This window comes from Brachyhypopomus gauderio, chromosome 12, assembly GCF_052324685.1.
Source record: "Brachyhypopomus gauderio isolate BG-103 chromosome 12, BGAUD_0.2, whole genome shotgun sequence".
NCBI lineage: Eukaryota > Metazoa > Chordata > Actinopteri > Gymnotiformes > Hypopomidae > Brachyhypopomus > Brachyhypopomus gauderio.
In genome coordinates, this window is record NC_135222.1 from 17,132,373 (window position 1) to 17,154,200 (window position 21,828).

Here is a 21,828-nt window from a genome sequence, read left to right on the forward strand (position 1 = left end):
AAATCTATTTCTTGATTTTTTAAAATCTGATTGGTATGTGGAACTGTTGCTGTTGAAGACAGTGGTTTATGTGGAAGTGAAGGTTGAGACTCTTCATATGGTAAACTCATCACTTTATAGTGATGGTGTAATCTCAGGAAGATGTCTCAGAGATCACAGTTTGGGACTTTGAGCTTTCTTTTCTTTTCCCTTTAAGATGTCATTAAAACTTCACAAAGTGCACACACACACATACATCAGTCCAGCTGTCTATAATTTCCTTTGGATTGTTGCTTAGGGGTGACACTGCTTGTGTGTCTGTTATTTTAGTGATACTGATGCTACAACTTTTAACTTCAAGTAAGCGTCTAGGTCTATTTAGAATTCTCCTTGATGCCTCAGCTTGAATTACTAAAAGGAGATTCTGAGTCAAAACACACTTCTTACTATCATTAGCTTGATCAGTCATGTTTAACTCATGACCACCGATGTTCCTGGAGTCTGTGTGGTCAGGTGTTGACGTACGCTGGAAGTTGTGGTGTTGCCCTGCAGTGGAAGCCCCTGTCTGATTCATCCGTGCTCGGTACACCACCACACACTGGAAAACACTTTGGGCTCAGCAAAGCAAGGCTGCTTAAGAGAGTGCTAAATGTACTCCAGATATACTGCTCCGAATGAGCAGACAGCAGTGTGGAGGCGTCCGTGTGACACATGGCAGAAGATCACAGGAGATGATGAGTTTAATGCTTATTTATATGTTGGAGACAGAAATAGACATTTGCAATATTACGTTTCATCTTATTCTCTCCTTCTTTTACAGAGTGATGAAGTTCTGGTCTGGTGTGAAAATCACAGGAGATGTTCTCAGGTGAGATCTTTCATGTTCAAAGTGATCCCTATTGACTGTTGTGGTTTCAACACAGGAGATGTCATCTACTGGCTCTGTACATCTCCATACAGCTCAACTCCATATAGCTCTGTACAGCTCCGTGTGGCTCCGTGTTGCTTCATACGGCTCCATATAGCTCTGTAAAGCTCCGTAAAGCTCCAGTCAGTTCTAGACAACTGAAAGTTCAGTTTCAGCTTTTCATGAGGAAAGGGTTAAAGTTCATGTAGGTATCTAAGGGCCCAAGGACGATGGTTACTGTACAGTAGTTTCCCACATATCAAGGATTAGCATTAACAGTCTTGCAAGCAAATTTACCTTCTTTTCAGCTCGTGAGTTTATTGATTGTGTAGATTCGTTTAATCGTTTATTTTCCTCAGATGCCAACATTTATAGATAGGATTGTTTTCTCAGTCAGTTCCCCATTTCACTCCAGATCATTTCTCCTGTGTTGAGTGCTCTGTTGTATGGGGCGATGGTGTGACACGTTCATGTGCTATGCCAAAGCCTGGTTGTTTTTTATAAGTGAGTGTCTCAAAAAGCAAAAACAATAAAATGCGGAGGCGGGAATTGTCGGGAATTGTTCGTGCACCACTCTGCTCCACCCCAGAATTCCACTAGAAGGTGTTTTTGAAACTTTAAAAAACAAGCTTTCCTTGAGCTGAACTTAGGCTGGTGAAGGCTCGCTCGTTCTGTAGCTGGAGGAGCTGATGCCTGGACTTTCTCCCTGGACCATGACTTCGGTAAACAACGCGTGCTGCTTCCTTCACTCTAATGTGTGAGCAAAACCACCCGGTGGGATAACATTCAGATCAGGTTCCTTAACGCATCAGGCAGACCATGCTGGTTGACTCACGTCTGCAGAGTGAAATGACATGCAGCACTAATTGCACTGAAATAAGCCAGTAAACACGGACAGGTCATTAATAGTGACTGCCTGAGCCAGATGGCATTCGCTCCACAGTTTACTCCCTGAGGGAGCACATGAAAATGTGCCTGAGAAAGGTACGGCTGCCCCTGTGAATGCTATATTTCTCACTCCAAGCATTTGAGCTGTTCTCACTCCAAGCATTTGAGCTGTTCTAATTGCTTTCAGATGGAGGTGATTCTCCCACAGTACCTAATAATAGGTAAAGTAAATGTTGTGCTTCTTATGAAAATAACGAGAGGCATTTCACATCCTGGGCTGTGAGGTTCTCATAAAGATCCCATGAAATGCCCCAGTTTTTTCACCCCTAACCCATTCCTGGACACCACTATTGTTTTAAACATTGATTTTCCCCACAGTGTTCATTCACGGCCTGGTTTTAATGGACGTTTCATGCCTTCCCTCTTTAAGCTGCGTGTTAGACGCGTTTGGAGCTCTGGTGTCCAGCGTGTCCTGGCTCTCGGCCCCTTTTAGCTTTGGCACTGATACACTTCCCACTTCATGTGTAGACCTGATTTAACCTGTACAGCAGCCCTTCTGTTTGAGAGCCTGCTGTTTTAAGAACGAGCCCAGAGACAGCTGAAGAGCTCACACACAACCCAGATCCCTTCTTTAACCTGGCCCCAGGCATGTGGACAGAGAGGCATGTACCCCCCACTCTCCAATCGGCAGGTGAGCCCTGAGTAGGTGACCCATGGTTTGGCCAGCGAGCTGAATCGGCGGGGGCGGTGGACGGGTCACTCCTTGTGTGGTCATCTCTCTGGGGTCTCAGCCCAGCTCAGTGTGGTGTCAGTCGTCCTCTAACCCCACTGGGGCTGTCAGGACATCTGTGGACCTCTGTTGACCCAGCAATCTTCCACTTTTATGGTTGGGTTTTGCCCAAGAGGAGCTTTGTTCATTTAGGCTAAAGGTTTTCTCAAAAGGTCTCTCAGTTTGACTTTGTAATTATCTGGACTATTGGCTAGGTCACCAACCTTGAAACTGTGAAGTAAAACGTTATCCACGCTCAGAATGAGTCTACCATTTACCTTTTACAAGCCCTCAGACATATCTCATGTCAACATGCTCTGTTACTGAACAGGAAAGAGTCTACCTCTGTCTCAGTGTCTCAAAAATACCTTTGGTGGCTTGTTTGCAGTGTCTTGTGTGTGGCCTACAGACACCTGATCTAAGTAAAAATCTCTCTCTGTCTCTCTCTCTCTCTCTCTCTCTCTCTCACACACACACACACACAGACACAGACACACGCGCGCACACACACACACACACACACACACACACACACACACACACACGCACACACACACACACATGTCCTATGCAACAGTGAATGTCTTGCAGACCTCCAGAACACCCAAGCTGTTCCCACAGTAGACAGGCATGAATTGTTTTCATCTGCTAACTGCTGGTCTGAAGGGCAGTGAGCACTGGGAGCACTGGGAGCACTGGGACTTTTCCACGTCACTTGGTGCCCCATGTGACACCTTAATGACCAGGTTGTCCCACATTAGTTTGGGAGTTGCATCTTACCCGTAAAGGTATTTACAGAGTGGTCCACATTCCCTGGACAGTTCTGGATGCTTCCTGCTTTGAATGAAAGATGTTCCACACATGTTTCTTGTCATGGAGAATTTAACTATCTTGTAAATCAGAGCCTTCAAGCCGTTATGCTTTTCAGGTAAAATGAATATGGTTAAGACCCAAAAAGGCGCCAGATCCTCACATGGTCAAATGTGAGCTAGTGGATTTCTTTTGTCCAAGTGAAACCTGACATGGGTACACTGGTGAAGCACAGAACAAGCAGATTACCATGATGTGCTTGTTTGCTTCAGTGAAGTTTGGCTGGTGTTAATAATTAGAATTTTAAAGGGAGATTAATCAAGAGTGTTATTAGGAAATTATTATGCCCCCTCTTCAACTCTTCAGCTCTGGATTACAAAACAGCTTACAAACCTTTAATGTTTTGAGTTATGAATGATGTAAACTGTAAATATATTGTGCCTGGAGAATCCATATTTTTGTATTTTGGATAAAGTCTATTTCAGGATGTTTCCATCGCTGGCTTGGCTGGATTTCTAGTACATTGTTTGTATAACTGAACTACAACAGAATCTCTCACCAGACTGGGCAGTACTGTGCGCTACTGTTGCACTTTTTCTTGAAGAATTGTACATTTCTTCCACCCTACTTTGAATGTCTTATTTGCATTTTAATGTGGTTATAAATCTTGACCAACATTTGAAACCTAAATTCATGTGGTCGGTTTGTTCAGAGGTCCCTATAACAAAAGACACGAGACAGTCCTCAGATGGCCTTGTCTGTCTGATGCATGCATCTCAGTTCAGGAATCTGAAATCGTAGATTTTATAACTATAATCAAAGGTCTGTATTGCTCCTCATACATTCTTATTTAAAATATACATATAATTGTATATAGCTTTACTTTGTATATATTACACAGCCCAAGTCATGCTCGAAGGTACGAGTCTCTTGTGATTCAGTGGGCTGACTTGTGTACTATACCTAGTCTGATCCCATACAGCTCTGTGGTGGTAACATCACATGTAGTCCAGATAATCTCATCTGTGACCCTGTTTGAATAAACCGTGGTGGTGTTTCTGGTTATGCTGGTATTAGATCAGTCTAGGAATGGGATAGCAACCACCAATCAGTACATCAGTACATCCACCTCCCCCACCTGAATGGTGCAGTGTTAGAACAAGCTGAGTGGTCTGCTGTTAACATACAGCACATGGTGTCAGGATCTGCAAAAAACCTGTGCTGGACATTTTGTGGTCTGGAGGTAACTGTAAGGGGTTTAGTGCAGTGCTACGGTCACGGTTTTGTTTAAATTAATTGTTAGACTTTGTCTTGGATTTAGGAATTTAGACAGGCATCAGCGGATTTGTCTGCATGTAAGGTATCAGCAGATGGCTTACAGAGACTGTTTCTCCAGCGTCTGCTGGAGTCTGGTGCTGCTGATCAGACCGGATTACAGCGTGCGTCCCCCTACAACGTAAACAAAAGCGAAGGGCGAATAAATAAACCCCGCTGAGTGTTGTGGAGGGGTTCACGGGCAGGTCAAACTGCTGTTCTACATGTGCCACTGATTTGGAAACCAGCTAGAGATACATCAGCTGACTTAAGAACAAACAGGTTAGCACTGCTACAGATTAACGCTTCTAGAAACTAACATTCTACAGATTAACACTTCTACAAACTAACATTCTACAGATTAACACTTCTACAAACTAACACTTCTACAGATTAACACTTCTACAGATTAGTGCTTCTACAGCTTAGTACATCTGCAGCATTACTTATTACCATTTGATGATTTAAATGCTGAAGGCTGCTGCACTAGTGTTTTACAGTGATAGAGGCTCTTTGGACTGAACTGTGTGATGGGCCAGACGGGCTTTGTGAAGCAGCTGTAGTTCTTTGAGGAGTAAAACACTGGAGCAGATCCAGAGGCTGCAAATAATTAAAATGATAAAAGGTGCTGTGGCATTTTCACAGTGGATGCTGTCAACTCACGGCAAGGTGAACCTGTCAGGAGCCAGTAGTGACCATGTGTGTGAAAGTGAGCGTGGAAGAGGTGGAGACAGACAAGCGTTTGGCGTTGAGACCTGGTCTGTCTCTGTGTGGCGCTGAGAAGACCTGGGCTGCCTCTGATGCTTTGTTCATCTGCTGACTGTCTGTTTTACAGTGGGCTTTCATCTTTGTGAGGGGTTTTCCATATCGCTGGTAATGTCTTCCAGCCCTAGATCTGTGCTGTGTTTTAGGCTAAGCTATAGGTTCACATTCCTTCACTGGGTAACATGGACAATGGTAGAAAGTTAGGGGCTAGAAGCAGAAGGTTTATGATTGCAACTGCCACCATATAGATGTCTGAAACCAAGACTGAAAGCCATGAACTTCCTCATCCATCATGGTTGAGGGCTACTGTCCAGAGAGGCCCGTCTTAAACAGTAACACATTTATGACCCTCAGAGGTCATGCCAGTATTCGCTTCCGGGGGAACTCACCAGTGTGTGTCTGTGTGTGTGTTACACTCGTGCTAGTTGAAACATCACCACAGATTCTGAGCATTAAATGATCTATGGGCTCCCTGCAGTGTTTCTTCGTTTCAGTTTCATGCTAGCATGTGAACGCACCTGGTGCGTCTTACGGGGGAGACGTCAGAGCAGGGCGCTGTATCACTTGCTCTGATTTATAGGCTGGCACCTGAGCTGAAGTCCACAATCTCAGGAAAATGTTACCCACTGTGGGAGCAGTCAAGGAGCAGATCAAAGCTAGAGACAGCCGAGCGACCCGAGACAAGGCTCTGAGGAGTCACACGTGCACTGCGCCCCACAGTCTCAATCCACCCAGTCAGCTAAGAAAGGACTTCATGTTCCCAAAGACGGGACACGATTCCTGTTTCCAAAACAAGGGTGTGATTTTCTGGAATTTTGAACAGATGCTCCATGGTCCAGCTTTCACTCAGGAATCTCAGCAGAATTGCGAGGTCCTGCCCTGAAGAGGAGAAGAGAGGGAGAAGAAGGAGAAGGATTGAGAAGAAGGAGAAGAGAGGGAGAAGAAGGAGAAGGATTGAGAAGAAGGAGAAGAGAGTGAGAAGAAGGAGAAGGATTGAGAAGAAGGAGAAGAGAGTGAGAAGAAGGAGAAGGATTGAGAAGAAGGAGAAGAGAGTGAGACTGGTGGATTGTGGGGGACTAGAAGGCTTATGGTAGCAACACTAGTCTGTTTGACACTAACATTCAGTTATGTTCCTGACTGACCTTCACCGGGGCTGGAAGTGGGGCCTGGACTTTGTTATTAGTTGGTGCCACACTGGAAAGTCTTAAGGGAGAGTGCCGTGGGTGTGTTACTACATTTAGATGTAGTCAATAAAACGTCTAGACTTGTAACTTTTGCAGAGAAAAAATAGCAAATGCAATTCAAATTTCCTTTTAATTCAATTAAATTATTTGCAAAATTATATTTTCCTCCCAAATGTGATCAGCCTTTTGAAACTTCACAAAAGACCTTTTCCACATACTACACAACACACGCTGGTTACTGCAGTTTAATCTGGACCTCTTCCTCTGCGCTAAGATGTCTGCGTTTTCTCTCTGTCATTGATGATTAAGTGGCTTTCAGCAGGCACAAAAGATCCCACTACAGCAGTCTGTCAGAAGCCAGTCAGCACAGCCTGACAAGGGCAAAGAGTCAGCTTTGTTCTGAACTTGAACACGTCTGAACTCCTCTGGACAGGGAGAGCGTGACTGGGACCAGCAGAGCAAACAGCTCCCGTCCCTGTGGGGAGTGTGGGAAGGGCTTCACGTAAACACACAGGTTAAACGCTACACCCAACGATAACTCTTAGACTTCACCATGGAAATTGAATGTCACAAACATCATCCACTGCATGATAAGTTGCATTGGACAGTGTAATTATGAGGTTTAAACATGTAATGTAACATCATTTCTTATACAGGATCACTAAAATAGCAGTGAATGTGTATAGTACTAACAGAATTTGTTTGGGCTGTGGTTAAACTCCACATTCTCATTTCTCTACTTCTGTGATTGGTATGGTATCCATCAACATATGGTGGGTTCCTGTTCTAGAGAAATTAGCCACTGATAACCTTGTTCAGAGGTGGATTATGCACCACATATCTGTCTGGAGTGATGGATGTGGGGGTTGTGCAGTTGAGGAGTGTGTGATGGAGTCCAGGTCTCCTGTACTAGTCTTTGTTTTGCCACCCGCCTCCCAACCCCTGTGCAGACCCTCAGAGGAGCGTGTGGTCACCTTGATGGCTTACAGGCATCGTGTGTTTGGAGTGTGTAGTGTGTTATTGGAGAGGGGGTAGTGGTTTCTGTGGTGAGGTGTGGGATGTGAAGGTGATCTAGGGGGAATACACACACACACACACACACACACACACACACACACACACACACACACACACGCACGCATGCACATACACACACACACACACACACACACACACACACACACACACACACACACACACACACACACACACACACACACACACACACATACACCCGCACACACTTGCCCACAAACATGTATGTTCACTCATTTATTCACACACTTCATTGTAGGGGGCTGAGTCCCCACAGAAAAATAATGCTTTTGTCTTTGTAAGCATGAAAAAGGTTCTGGTTTCAACCTCAGAATGCCACAAAAAGAACAATTAACACTTCACAGATCCATGAGAACACCCTTCAAATGGTGAAAACTGGGAAACGTCTTCGTCAGAAAATTATGCTCACAATGAACTTGTGGCATTCTTCCACTTGTTTTCACACCTCCTCTTTCACAGCATGACACGGCTCGGCATGGCAGATTACTCGAATTTACACCTTTGTTGTGGTGAATCTTGTGGTGAGGCGTGACACCTTTGCCAGAACGCTGGTCTACACAGGTTCCAGCCCAGTGAAAGCCATCTCTTCTTGAGGGGAGAATAGATGGTGGCAGACGTCGGAATAATCCATCAGATAACCCACACCAGATGTCTTAATGCTGAGCAGTAGGGAGTGGAGCAGACAGGAGTGAGTGTGTGCTGGCGTGAGGAAGCGTGGGCTTGGCTCTCTGGGAGAGGACTGCTGTGATGGATTAGAGGGGACTGAAGAAGGGACGACTAGTGCCTTACAAAGGAGAAATCACAGGAGAGCAGAGACTAAACACATTTCCCACACACGCCCTTTACTGCGAGTGACACTCAGATCTGCCATGTAAAGCCTGATGATTTTCTAATATGTATCAGACAACACGACAGCAATGGTTTCTGGGACATTCACTGTTAGTCCAGGAGGGCAGGCAGTTTCATTATGCAGTGATCAGTGTAATGGTATAAAAAAAAAGTATAAAGATTGATTTATAATGCATGACATGGTTTCTCAGGTTGATATAGCATGTAAATTTTGGTATATTAGAACAGTGCAGCTTAAACCAGTAATTCAGGATACTGTGTTTAATAATTTATAAATAATTTATATAATTAACCAGCTGTATAGTGTACAGTCACACCATCTCCTGGCTCATACTGTGTTGTAACAGGGTGTGGCATGTTCAGCTTTGGCCTGTACTCTGTGGCTGGGGCAGTTTGAAGGGTTGTGTGCCGTGCTCAGCTCTGTTTGTTTGTCTGCAGTGTCTACAACCATGCAAGGAATTATGGGAATCAAGAAGAGTCCTGTCTCATAAGTTCTGCGAGGTAAGTTTTTCCACATTCAAGTCTTCTTATGATCACTGGTTTGTCTGGGTGATTTGGGATGGTTAAAATAGTTAAAAGAAGAATATCTTGCTTAATTTATCTAGAAGACAAACTCTCATCAGTGGGAGATGATGAAGAATAACTGAAGCCATACTCTCATGCTCTGTGATCTAAAAGTGTGTGTGTGTGTGTGTGTGTGCGTGTGTGTGTGTTTGTGTGTGTGTGCATGTGTGTGTGTGCGTGCGTGCGTGTGTGTGTGTGTGTGTGTGTGTGTGTGTGTGTGTGTGTGTCTTTTGTTGGTGTAAGAGAGAGAGAAGAAAATGGCCATCTGAATTTCACTTGTATTGATCTCCTTCTAACCCTACTCTAACCCAAACCCTACCCTAACCCTAACCTCTAATGTGATCACATAATCCTTTAATGATGCCTGTAGAACACTATGGTATTTATAGAAGAAAGTGTGTTCTTGATGAGTATTTGAAAAAGCTTAAATTAAATGGTTAAATTCAAACCTTTGTTTCTAACAGAAAATATCATGATTTTGGATCCAAGGGTCATTATCCCCATGAAGCTACTCAGTGTAAAATGTCAGTGTAGAGGCCATAAATGAGATCTCATGAGTCCTGTGGTGTTACGTTTTAGGCTGAAGTTTTAAACACAAGTAACAAGGTCCTTTGTTGTTTCCCAACTCTGATTCACATAATGGAAGAAACGTGTGCCGTGCGTCAACCCAGAGAAGTGTTAACGTGTTTGCTAATTCTTGGAGATGTTTTGCAAATGGAGTTTCCAGAGAGCGTCAACCTGGACCCCTCCAGCAACATGGGACCTCAGAGCACAAAATGGGTGTCTGAATTTAGTGACTTAAAGCAACACAGTGCCAGCACCGACAGTAGCGCAAGATGTTACGTGGAGCTCACAGTGGAGCTCTGTCTTAGGAACGTGTGAGACATTACAAGCTGACAGTTGGGCTCTGTCTCAGGAACGTGTGAGACATTACAAGCTCACAGTGGAGTTCTGTCTCAGGAACATGTGAGACATAACAAGCTGACAGTGGAGCTCAATCTCAGTAGCATGTGAGACATTACAGTGTCTTAGCAGATCTGACCCAGGAGTGTGTGAGACGTTCTGAGTTTACAGCAGAGCCCTGTGTCCCACAGAAACAGGGCAAGCTGCGACTGACCCAGGAAACCTGGATGAGCAGCTGCTCCTAACCATTACATCTTCTGCTGTCTCTCTCCATCTCTACCTCCCCCCCCTCTCTCTTTCTTCTGGAAGAAACACCACGAGTGTATAACCAGTGCGGAGTTCCTGCTGTCACTGCAGACGCTGAAGCAAGGTGACTGTCCGTCCCCTCACAGGGCCTCTGGGTTCGCAGCAGCCTGTGTGGAGAGCTGCCGCTCGGACCAGGACTGCTCTGGCTCCAGGAAGTGCTGCTCCAACAGCTGTGGCCACACCTGTCAAGCTCCCACTAACCTCTACAAAGGTATGACAGGCCACCTGGAGGCTGGATGACTGGGGTTCACCTGAGCAGGTATAAAACCTTCTCAGGAGCAGTTCCTGCTGTGCCTAGTCTCTGTAGTACTGCTATTGTAGTTTCTCCAACAATATTTAATTGTTTTAACTCTCAGGAACATTTTCTAGCAAATTTGAATATTTTGATGTAGCAATTTGTCCTTGAAATAAATTTATTCTTAAGGCTTCTAAGATCACACTAAACCAACATTTGGGTTTGCTGGTATTTGCTGGAGAACAGTAGTCAGTATGCTGTGGGCTTTAATGAGATGTTTTACTGTTCTACAGTAACTTTGTTATTGACACGATTTACTATCACACATTCAACAGTTTTTCCTGTGTTGAATAAATGTGACATCCTTCATTTAGCAGTATGTTTAGCGGTGACTTTAGAAGTGTGTTCAGCAGTGTATTCAGCAGTGTGTTTTTTCCTGGTGTTCCCAGGTGTCCCACTGAAGCCGAAGAAAGACCTGACCTTTCTGGAGGATGTTCACGGGCATGTGGAGGTGTCCTGGATGTCCAAGTTCAATGTGTCCATGGAGGCGGTGCTCTATCTGCTGCAGAGGAGATGGAACGATGGCATTCACCCCAGTGAAGACCACGCCTCACCCTGGCAGACTGTGCTCATGGTACGTGTACAGCATCACTGAGCAGGGCCACGTTTCCCAAAACGCTTCACAATCCCGTCTCACTGGATCAGGACGGGAGCTTTCTCTCCTGAGGGGCGGCTCGCTTGTCTTGGCCCACTGACATGCGGCTCAGGTGTTCTGTTTTTCCGCATGCTTGGATAAACATTTCACTGAGTTTGTGGTTGTGCTAATGGAAAAGCTTGTAAATAGTCCCACTGAGACAGGCGTGGCTTTGAGGGAGTACATTCTTAAGCTGAATTAGTGTGTGTGAGCGGACTTCAACGGTCCAAAACATTACACTCAGACATCACATCAAAACATTACACTCAGACATCACATCAAAACATTACATTCAGACGTCAAATCAAAACGTTACGCTCACACGTTACGCTCACTGTGACCACTTTTTCTAAACCACATGTCCTGTCCTTGAATGGACACCCTACATCTGAAAAGACTCTTGGCAGACACTCATCATCAACAAGAATAACAATAATAACAATAAGTCACATCACATCATCAATAACAACAAGTGAATCACATCCACTGGCAGACAGACCATGGTGACCATAGTGATATATGTGTTTAACGAGGGATTTTTCATCATTCTAAGTGTAGCTCATTTATCTACTACTCTGGTCTGCCATGTATTTTGCACAGGAAAAGCTCAGCAGGCCATTCATGGTTAGTATGGACAAAACATACTAGACTAGAGATGATGTTAATGGAGTAGAAACAAGACAACTCCTCATACTCCTCTATGCTGTTATAGTAATCACTATATGTGTTATTTTCATCTCTACTGTTATAATGATCTCTATTGTATTTGGTGCACTCATGTCTACTGTCATTGTTGTCTCTACTAAATTTGTTATGCTGTTCTCAACTCTGGTAGAATCATCATCAGTGATGCAATTTCACCAAGAAAACACACATTTCAGCAAGGAAACCTATATTGGGGTTTTTTAGGTGAAAGATTGGAGATCTTTGTCCACAGACGTTTGAAAGCCTGATACATGCAGAGGTCCAGCTTCAATCCTGAGGACCCTGTGGCTCTGCCCTGACGTTACGTCACAGCCAGTGCTCTGGGTCCGTACAGCTGCCTGGGTTCTGGCTCTGCCTGAGCTGGTCAAGCACAGAGCCTGAATCTGTGCCTCACTGGGTTTGTGAAGTTCAAACGAACAGACCGGGAGGCTCCTAAAACAAACGGGCCATTGTTAGCTTAATGTTCTTTCAACAGGAAGTATGGAGTAATGGATAGGAACACCTAAAGAGTGCTTGTCAGCAGACTGTATTAAATGATCTCTGCACAGGAGATCAACCTGTCAGTACAGATCCTCTTATCAGCAAGCAGCTGTAATAGAGTGCTTTCATCTGATTTGTCTTAATTAAATCCGCTGCGGTGTCTCTGTCACCAGACCATGGAGGAACGGGCGGTGTTGAAGGACATGCGTCCCCATCGCTGGTACCAGTTTCGGGTCAGCGCCGTCAACAGCCAGGGCTCCCGGGGCTTCACCACGCCCGGCAAGCACTTTGTCTCCACCAGAGGTAAACTGCTACCATTTTTAATAAATCCCAGGGCGGGCAACGCTATTTTGCAGGTTGTTCTGTGGTCTATGGTGCTTTAGTGCAGATAAGCAAATCTGCTGTGGTCAGGTCTTCGTGATGCGGTGCTGGCTCAGTGCTGAATGAGACAAGCTTTGGGAGAATGTAAATCCTTACAGCAATGTGGAATTTGCAAGTCACCCATCTGTGTGGAGATGCTCAGCCTCAAACCAAAGGAATCCACATCAGTACAACCTGAACATCAACACAACCTGAACATCAGCACAACCTGAACATCAGTACAACCTGAACATCAACACAACCTGAACATCAACACAACCTGAACATCAGTACAACCTGAACATCAACACAACCTGAACATCAGCACAACCTGAACATCAACACAACCTGAACATCAACACAACCTGAACATCAGTACAACTGAACATCAACACAACCTGAATATCAGCACAACCTGAACATCAACACAACCTGAACATCAGTACAACCTGAACATTCTTCTCCAGTCAAATCTCACATGTGCAAAACTACAAACACACACCAGTTGGCCTCAAGTGTCAAACGTAAGAATGAACGTTTTCACCTAAATGGCAGACAAACATGTATGAGGAGAAAAAGAGATGAGACAAAGTGAGAGAGAGAGAACAGAGAGAAAAGATCAAAATTGAGAAAGGGGGAGAAACAGAGAGAGGGGGCAGAGAATGAGAGAGGGGAGGCAGTGATAGAGGGAAAGAGAGAGGGAGAAAGGGGGAGGCAGTGAGAAGGAGAGAAAGCTCAGGATTATGGTTACCTTTTTGGGCTGTTTTTGAAAGCATTCCTAACTTTTACTAACCATAATTCATTTTATTAAATGTATATAACACTTTATGGCCTAGTTATGTTTCTGAAGGTTATGGCTCATGACCACAGGGAAGCATAAAATATGACATAGACTGAGACAACACTGAATACATTGCCAGTAATGACTGGAATCAAATCTCTTCTCTTCTCATTTTAAAGATTACCACAGTTGCCGTGAGTGTGGGTTTCCTCAAGAGGACAGACTTTAAACAAACAGTTTGAAGAGCCATTTCCACCATGGGGCTCGCCTTTCCCATCCCTGGGGTCACAAAACATTCAGTATTCATCAGATTGCCGTGGGCCATATGAGTGCTGACCCTTACCAAAAAGAAGTTTATTCAAGTGTACTATGAGTATACTTATTTTGTACTAAAACTGAGGAAGTATACTTGAAGTTTACTTTTTATAAACTATATTTTAGATACTTAAGAAAAGTATACTGAAGTATACTTGGCTTATACTGAAAAGTATAAACAGAAGTCTAAAACTAAGTACATTCATAGTATAGTCTTAGAATAGTATACTGAAGTATACTTGGCTTATACTGAAAAGTATAAACAGAAGTCTAAAACTAAGTACATTCATAGTTAGTCTTAGAATAGTATACTGAAGTATACTTGGCTTATACTGAAAAGTATAAACAGAAGTCTAAAACTAAGTACATTCATAGTTAGTCTTAGAATAGTATACTGAAGTATACTTGGCTTATACTGAAAAGTATAAACAGAAGTCTAAGACTAAGTACATTCATATTTATACTTGTACTTTACTTTTTACATCTTTTTGCCACAAAGTACTAATACTTACTATATCTTGCTCCAAGTGCATAATAAGATCAAGTCATTGAGTCATGCTTAACTTTTAATTTATATATTAATAGTATAATTCTGGAGTTTAAAATGTTATGTTTATGTTAACATTTTTACAAGCATATGCACAAGTTCTGCTTTACCTGTCACACTACAGCCCCTGACCCCTCCCCTTTGGGCGTGTGTTTATGTTGTCTATGTCTAGTCCTCTGTGGATCTTCATGAGTTTGGTTGTGTCTGAGTGTGTTAATTGGTCTCACCTGTGGCTCGTTTCGTGATCATTATGTGGTTTGTCTATTTAATGTGTGTTCGCGCAGTGTCCGTCGTTGTCTAAAAGCTATGATTCAGTGGATGGGGAGAAGCTAATTCTGTCACTGGCCTACAGCGTCAGAATAATCTCAGCAAAAGGAACTGAATGGTCTTTCACTGTGAGACCGGGGTGGGGGCACATTAAACATCTCATCTCTCCTTCTCCCTCAGATCTGCATCTTCATCGGAGAGACGCTGCTGTTTTTGAATTGGGCGATAAGCTAGAGATATACTACGCGTTCGCGTACGCATCATGGCTGCTTCGCGTATCCTGCATCGGTTTGGCGCGTAGATCTTGCACGTCCTCCAAAAGTTAACGCGGCGTAGCGAACAAGGCTGGAAACATACTTGCTGTTTGCCCATGCGTTTGTGTAGACAACGTTCGAGTACGCGTCGCGTTAACTTTTGTAGGACGTGCAAGACCTACGCGCCAAACCGACGCAGGACACGCGAAGCAGCCATGATGCGTACGCAAACGCGTAGTTAACAGCATGTATATCTCTAGCTTAAGTCTACACGTTTCTGTGTGCGTGTTTGGATGTTTATCGTGTCAATAAACTGAAAGTGACGTCAGTCAAGAGGGATTCTGTGTCTCATCCTTCACCACGACCCCATCGTCACAATAAGCTTACTTTTAGTATAGTTGTAGTACAAAATAAAACCTAAATGTAAACTAGTTGTGTACTCAAAGTTTACTATTCTTACACTTAAAGTATACTTAACAGTGTACTTTCATAAACTAAAAACTAGACTAGAAGTATATAACTAGTAAACTAACAGTATACCTGTAAGTTTACTTTTAGTATAGTTGTAGTACAAAATAAAACCTAAATGTAAACTAGTTGTGTACTCAAAGTTTACTATTCTTACACTTAAAGTATACTTAAAAGTATACTTTTATAAACTAAAAAGTGGGCCAATTTAGTCCCAAGAAGTATTGAATTAGTAAACTTACCAGTATACTATTAGTACATTGATATTAGTATACTTACTACATAAGTATATTTCCCAAGTATACTTTAAGTTTACTTAAAAAATAAACTTTAAGTATACTTTTTTTTGGTAAGGGGAGGTAGAGGGGGTGGAGTATACGGAATGCTGAAGGTCATAGGTCATATGTGTAGCTGGCATTGCTCAAGGACCCTGGAGATGAAGCTTTTTCCTCTGCCAGGTGGCCCAGAATTACATCAGCGTATGCAGGAAATACTGCCTCTGTGTTTACAGTAGCTAATACTGCCTCTGTGTTTACGGTACCTAATACTGCCTCTGTGTTTACAGTAGGTAATACTGCCTCTGTGTTTACGGTAGCTAATGCTGCCTCTGTGTTTACAGTAGCTAATACTGCCTCTGTGTTCATGGTAGCTAATACTGCCTCTGTGTTTACGGTACCTAATACTGTCTCTGTGTTTACGGTAGCTAATACTGCCTCTGTGTTTACGGTAGCTAATACTGCCTCTGTGCTTACGGTACCTAATACTGCCTCTGTGTTCATGGTAACTAATACTGCCTCTGTGTTGTCTGTAGAGTCTCTTTAAAGTATGAACACAATGATGTTTTTGTGATTTTTAATGAACATTTAATCATTATTTATTGTGTTTTCACACTTCCAGTTTTGTCCAGATGACATGTAAGTCACAGTGGAACACTGCTGAAATGTGCGTGTTGTGTGGCTAACAGCTTTCCATTGTTCTGGAAAATGAGGAGCAGATTGAGGCTGTTATGGCTGTATGGCTGTGTATGTTTAGACAACATTGCTTCTACTCCGCTGGCTTAGCAGTGCTATGGTGCACACCCCACCCAGAAGCAAGAGAGCTAATCCCCATTTATGACATCTGTCCCACCTAAGACACACACACACACACACACACACACACACACACACACACACACACACAGGGTGGACGTCTGAGTGGCGGTACAGGCTTGTGAAAACAATTCCTCTGTGACCAGGAACCATGAAAGCAGAAGGATAGAATAGCAGGAGGTCACGCCCACAATGTGAAAGGCCACACCCACTCTCTACAGCAGTTCTTTGTCATATTTACTTGCATTTCTGCTGTAGATTCACAACGATTTTCTTATTTTGTTGTCCTGATAACCTCTGTGCCTTTCTTGTCAACTCATAAAGGTTATTATAACTGTGATGCATGTACAGTTATACAGCAGCATGTCATTCACATGACATCATCATATGTCACATGACAGTCACAGTTTTCTGCACTTGGGGTGTCACATTTCTCATCAGTTGTTGTGCGAAGTTGCTACTTCCTGCAAGCTTTTATTTTTCCTCTGGGTGCTGCTCTGGGTTGAATGGGCCGTCTAGCTGTGGTGCGTCTGGAGGTCGTACTCACACCTGATGAACAGCAGTAGTCAGAACCTCCCTCCTCTCTTCCAGACCCGTTTCCTCCAGAGCTGCCGCAGAACCCCAGGGTGGGTAACCACACTGTGCAGCGAGATGGCCTGGTGCGTGTGCAGCTGCTCTGGGACCCCCCAGGCCAGGGCGACCTACCGCTCCACCACTACAAAGTGACCTGGAATGCCCACAACGTGCCAGCAGGGGGCGTGAGCTGGAAGGAGAGGGGCAGGGTTGTGGACGGGGTAAGCCTTCCCCAGAGCACCTCACACCTCTTCTGCATCACACCTGCTGTCTGGCTTCGGATCTGTTTCTGTCTCACCTCACCAGCCATGCACCAAGGGGCTGTAAAATGAGAACAAATTAGCACTTGTGAGTTTTGTGAGGTCCAGTGAGGTCTATTGAGGTCCTTGTGAGGACGCTGAGCTCTGTGAAATATGTTTGTGTCCTTGAGTTAAGATAGTCATCTGGTCTGTGAGAAGATAGAGGATCCATCCCTGATGGGTGATCTGCACCCCACCCTTCAGACGGAGGAAGTCTAAGGTCCAATGCGGAGTTGAGCAGTTTCACTCTGTGGCTGTGTTGGTTTAGCCCGCTCGAGTCTTGGCTGCCGCTGCTCTGCAGGTGCTGAGCGTGTGTGCACCACCTGTGTTGTTATAAAGTGCTAGCCAGATATTTATATCCCCATGACGACTGTGGAACGAAGACGCCACCTGGTTTTGTACTCAACGTGTTTTACTGTAACCTAAGAGCCTTCACTACAGCCACAGCCCTCCACAGGGTTGATTAGCTCATTTGATTTTACAGTGCAGTACCTTTAGGCTCTGAGAGTCTCATCCATTTCACTGAACAGTAGCCTGTAAAAGAAGAGTAAAGTTAGAAACAGGTTTCAAAAACATTCATTTCTTTATTATTTAGAGTTGTTTAAGATAAAAAAAAAGACATTTTAAACATCTGGCCTGTAATAAACATTAAATAAAAAACCTCTAGCATACATAAAATAAAATAGACCACTTGATGTTTTGGTCATTTCAATATGAAAAGATATGAAAATAAGTACATGATTTAACACAGTGATCATATTTGTTTAACCCAAGTATAACGTCCTCCTGTTCTTGCCTGTTGCGTGATGATGGGATATTTTAACATGGGCCATGAACTTTAGATGAGAAGAGCAGAGAGCTTCACACAGAACAGAGAGCAGCCCGAGACCTGAGGTCAGCTCGGGAAGGGCTTCGTCAGGAAACACAATAAAATGGTTAGGATTTATTGATTTTTATATGTAGCACAACACATGCCGATGTGTAGTGGCTGTATGAGAACACTTACGTCCTCCTTACATCCCATAATGTTTATATTCCATCTCCCTGGTGACGGCAGTTGTGTCCTACGGCACAGGATTTTAGGAATGTATCCCAGGGCTCCCACTGTGTTCCCAGGCGGGAGTGCAGCGTCCGAGGAGATTACGTCTGGGCTCCATTACAGAGGATCAGAGCTCCGCCCGCCCTGCTGATCCTGGTCGCTGGCGCTGGCTAGGCGCACTGGCACTTTGCCCTCCTGTGCCCCCGTGTCCCATGTGCTGCCTCTGTGTCTGTCGAAAGGAACCTGCCCCTGATCTCAGGGGGGAGAGAACACTGAATGTTGGGCTGCATCTCGGAGGCACTCGGTGGAAATGTTTGTGCTGGAGTCTGCAGCCTTAACCGGCAGTGTTTACTAGCACTAACTAGTGTTTACTAGCACTAACTAGTGTTTAGTAGCACCGCAGGGTGTTTCACATTTTTCATGTGACGGTTAACAGAAAGAGTTGAAAACAGACAGTATTGTGAAATGAGCACTGATGACAGAGCGATCGTGAATGTTTGGTTTAGGGATTGTGGAAATTATTAATAAATAAATGACCAAGTTTATTTTAGATTTGCTTCTTTAATTAAAATCTCTATATGTAAACATCTATATAATGGTTAGGCCATATTTATGCAAAAAGTCCTAAAATTCAGGTTCACAATCTTATGAGTACCACTGTAGGACAGAGGTAGCCCTATGACATAAATACACCGAACAGGCTTAACCCCTAACCCAAATACCCTAACCCCAAACCCCTAACCCAAGCACCACTGTAGGACAAAGGTAGGCCTATGACATAAATACACTGAACAGGTTTAACCTCTAACCCTAACCCCTAACCTTAACAAAATGTAACCCTAACCCCTAAATCTAACCCTAACCCTAGCCTGCAATAATGCACACTGTCCTCTTCTACCAGCATAAAATGCAAATGTCTACTAAAAGTAAGGTCACCTTGCACTGTTTTAGCCGAACAGAATCTGAATGTCCCATTGGCTCGTACAAACAAAGCAACATTTGTGGCCTGGAAGTCATTACTGGAGACTCCATGGTGACGTGGGAGGACTTCTCACACTCAGGACCCTGTGGAGTCATTCACAAACACGCCTGTGTGAAGCATGATTTGGCTGTATGGAGGAGCATAGACAGATTAAACATTATTCAGGAATAGTGTCACAAACCCTGTCTCTCCGCTCCCCAAGCTGGGGAATCACACACCTCAGGATGCTAATGATGGTAGTTCTGAGTTAGAATGATGCTTAGAAAGCCTGTCAATCACTGTAAGATGAGCAGGAGAACTATGACTAACTGAGAAACCAGACAGAAGCACTCACACAGCAGGACTAGGGTTTGATTGGACTCCATGTAACAAAATATGCTTCAGTCTGTAGCATGATGAGTTTATCTTGATTCACTGTCACCCTTTGATGATTCTGTACACAAGACAGGGAATGTCCCGTTCTTCCTGTGGAATTTTACTGTTCTGTTTGGCCCTGTGTTTGCTGTGTGTTTGAAGACTGTGAGCGAGACAGAGCTGGCGGGTCTCCAGCCAGACACGTCCTACGTGGTGAACATCCAGGCCATCTCTTTCTGGGGACCGAAGCGTCTGAAGAGTGGCCGTGTGCAGTTCATCTTCACCACGGGTAAGAACTGAACTCCCTCCTACACTCTGGACAGTTTCACACAACCATAACATCTGACACAATACTCTAATGAATTATTTCTAATATCGTTATTTCGATTCCTCAATATAATTTCAATCTATTGGCTGTCAGATTTTGAATATTTGTAGGTATTTGTTCTCCTCAACCTACTTGTTAATCAGCACTGATGTTGGCGTGTCAGGGCGTTAGGGGTGAAGGCCTGCACGGTGGCCTGTGGGGTGTCATAGGACTGTTATTTAGCTATCTGAGCCAGATCATTAGTTGCCAGATGAACTCAGGTAACCTCACCTAGATGGAGCAGACTCCAGTTGGGTATCAGCACTCGGTCACCACCGTTGTCTGGTCCAGGTGAGACGTAGGTCACCAAACAGAAGCTTGTTGGAGATTTCTCACAGATTTCTCACATCAGGGCTTCACTAGTCTGCCTTCACTTTCTCTGCTCCACAGAAGCTGGTCTGGGGGAGTTTCTTCCTTCTGCTTTTAATTACATCTTATAAATCTACTACTAATTCTACCCAAACTCAGTCCAGACCCACAGTGAAGGAGAGTGAGAGTGTAAACATCTCTGTGCTCTACTCAGCGTTTGCTGACACACGCTAGAATTTCTACTGGAACTAATGCAGAGATGTAGCGCATATTTCAGAAAATCAAAATAAGCGTTCACAGGAAACCCAAGTTATTTTTTGTTTACTTGTGATTATTTTATAACTGTTTGTGTTTTATTTCTTTGTATCAGCATTCTTTTTTCAGTTATTTTTGCTGTAATATGCTCTTCTGCACAAATGAAAATTGGCTAATAACCCACCAATACTTAATGTCTGATTTATGCAGCTGACAATTATAAACTTCTGCATTATGGAGAAGAACGGCTTCTCATCTAAATAAAGGCGTGTGCTTATCAATATGCATGTTCGTGTAAATACAGAGGTGTGTGCTTATTAATGCGCAGGTTCATGTCATATTCATCATGTTTGCTCAGCTGCATGAGTAGTGAACATTCATGTGGAGTTTCAGATTTTTTTGAGTTTGCATCTGCTTCTATTTTCTAAGACATTCGTATACCTGGTCCCTGCGGAGAAGCTCTGGCCATCTGATCGTGCAGGGCCCTGGAAAGGTCATGCCTAAAATGAATTCCTCTGCGCATCTGAATCTCCCCCTGTCATGACAGCCTCCCTGCCTGGCCATGGGACGGTCTCCCAGGATGTCTCCAACGAGCTGCCGGCGTCCCGCTCCTCTCCCAGCGTCCTGCGCCTCGAGACTGCTGCCCCCCATTACCACGACAACCAGCTGCAGGTGAAGGTGTTCTGGAAGAGTCTCCTCACAGGCAAGTGAGGCTGTGGGAGGGGCTTCAGAGAGGTGCTCACGGGGAGGTGCGGGGTATGAGGTACAGGGTACGCGGGATGGGGAGTTACAGGGTACAGGGAGGTACGGGGTAAGGGGAGGTGTGGGGTACAGGGAGGTACAGGGTAAGGGGAGGTGTGGGGTATGAGGAGGTACGGGGTAAGGGGAGGTGTGGGGTATGGGGAGGTACGGGGTAAGGGGAAGTGTGGGGTATGGGGAGGTACAGGGTAAGGGGAGGTGTGGGGTATGGGGAGGTAAGAGGAGGTGTGGGGTATGGGGAGGTGTGGGGTATGGGGAGGTACGGGGTAAGGGGGGTATGGGGTGTGAGGTACATGGTACGTGGGATGGGGAGTTATAGGGTTCAGGGGGGTATGGGGAGGTATGGGGTAAGGGGATGTGCAGGGTATGTGGAGGTACGGGGTAAGGGGAGGTGTGGGGT

At 44.4% G+C, this 21,828-nt stretch overlaps 1 protein-coding gene across 1 annotated transcript in view; it reads left to right on the forward strand.

Moving 5' to 3' along the window:
• anos1b (anosmin 1b) overlaps positions 1–21,828 on the forward strand; it is a 32,843-nt gene that overhangs the window by 7,157 nt on the left and 3,858 nt on the right. Inside the window, exons 2-9 of the mRNA XM_077023364.1 lie at positions 800–847; positions 8,960–9,022; positions 10,298–10,505; positions 10,979–11,163; positions 12,582–12,711; positions 17,083–17,285; positions 19,901–20,027; positions 21,217–21,372. Coding sequence (XP_076879479.1) covers positions 800–847; positions 8,960–9,022; positions 10,298–10,505; positions 10,979–11,163; positions 12,582–12,711; positions 17,083–17,285; positions 19,901–20,027; positions 21,217–21,372 — 1,120 coding nt within the window. The remainder of the gene's footprint in view (positions 1–799; positions 848–8,959; positions 9,023–10,297; positions 10,506–10,978; positions 11,164–12,581; positions 12,712–17,082; positions 17,286–19,900; positions 20,028–21,216; positions 21,373–21,828) is intronic.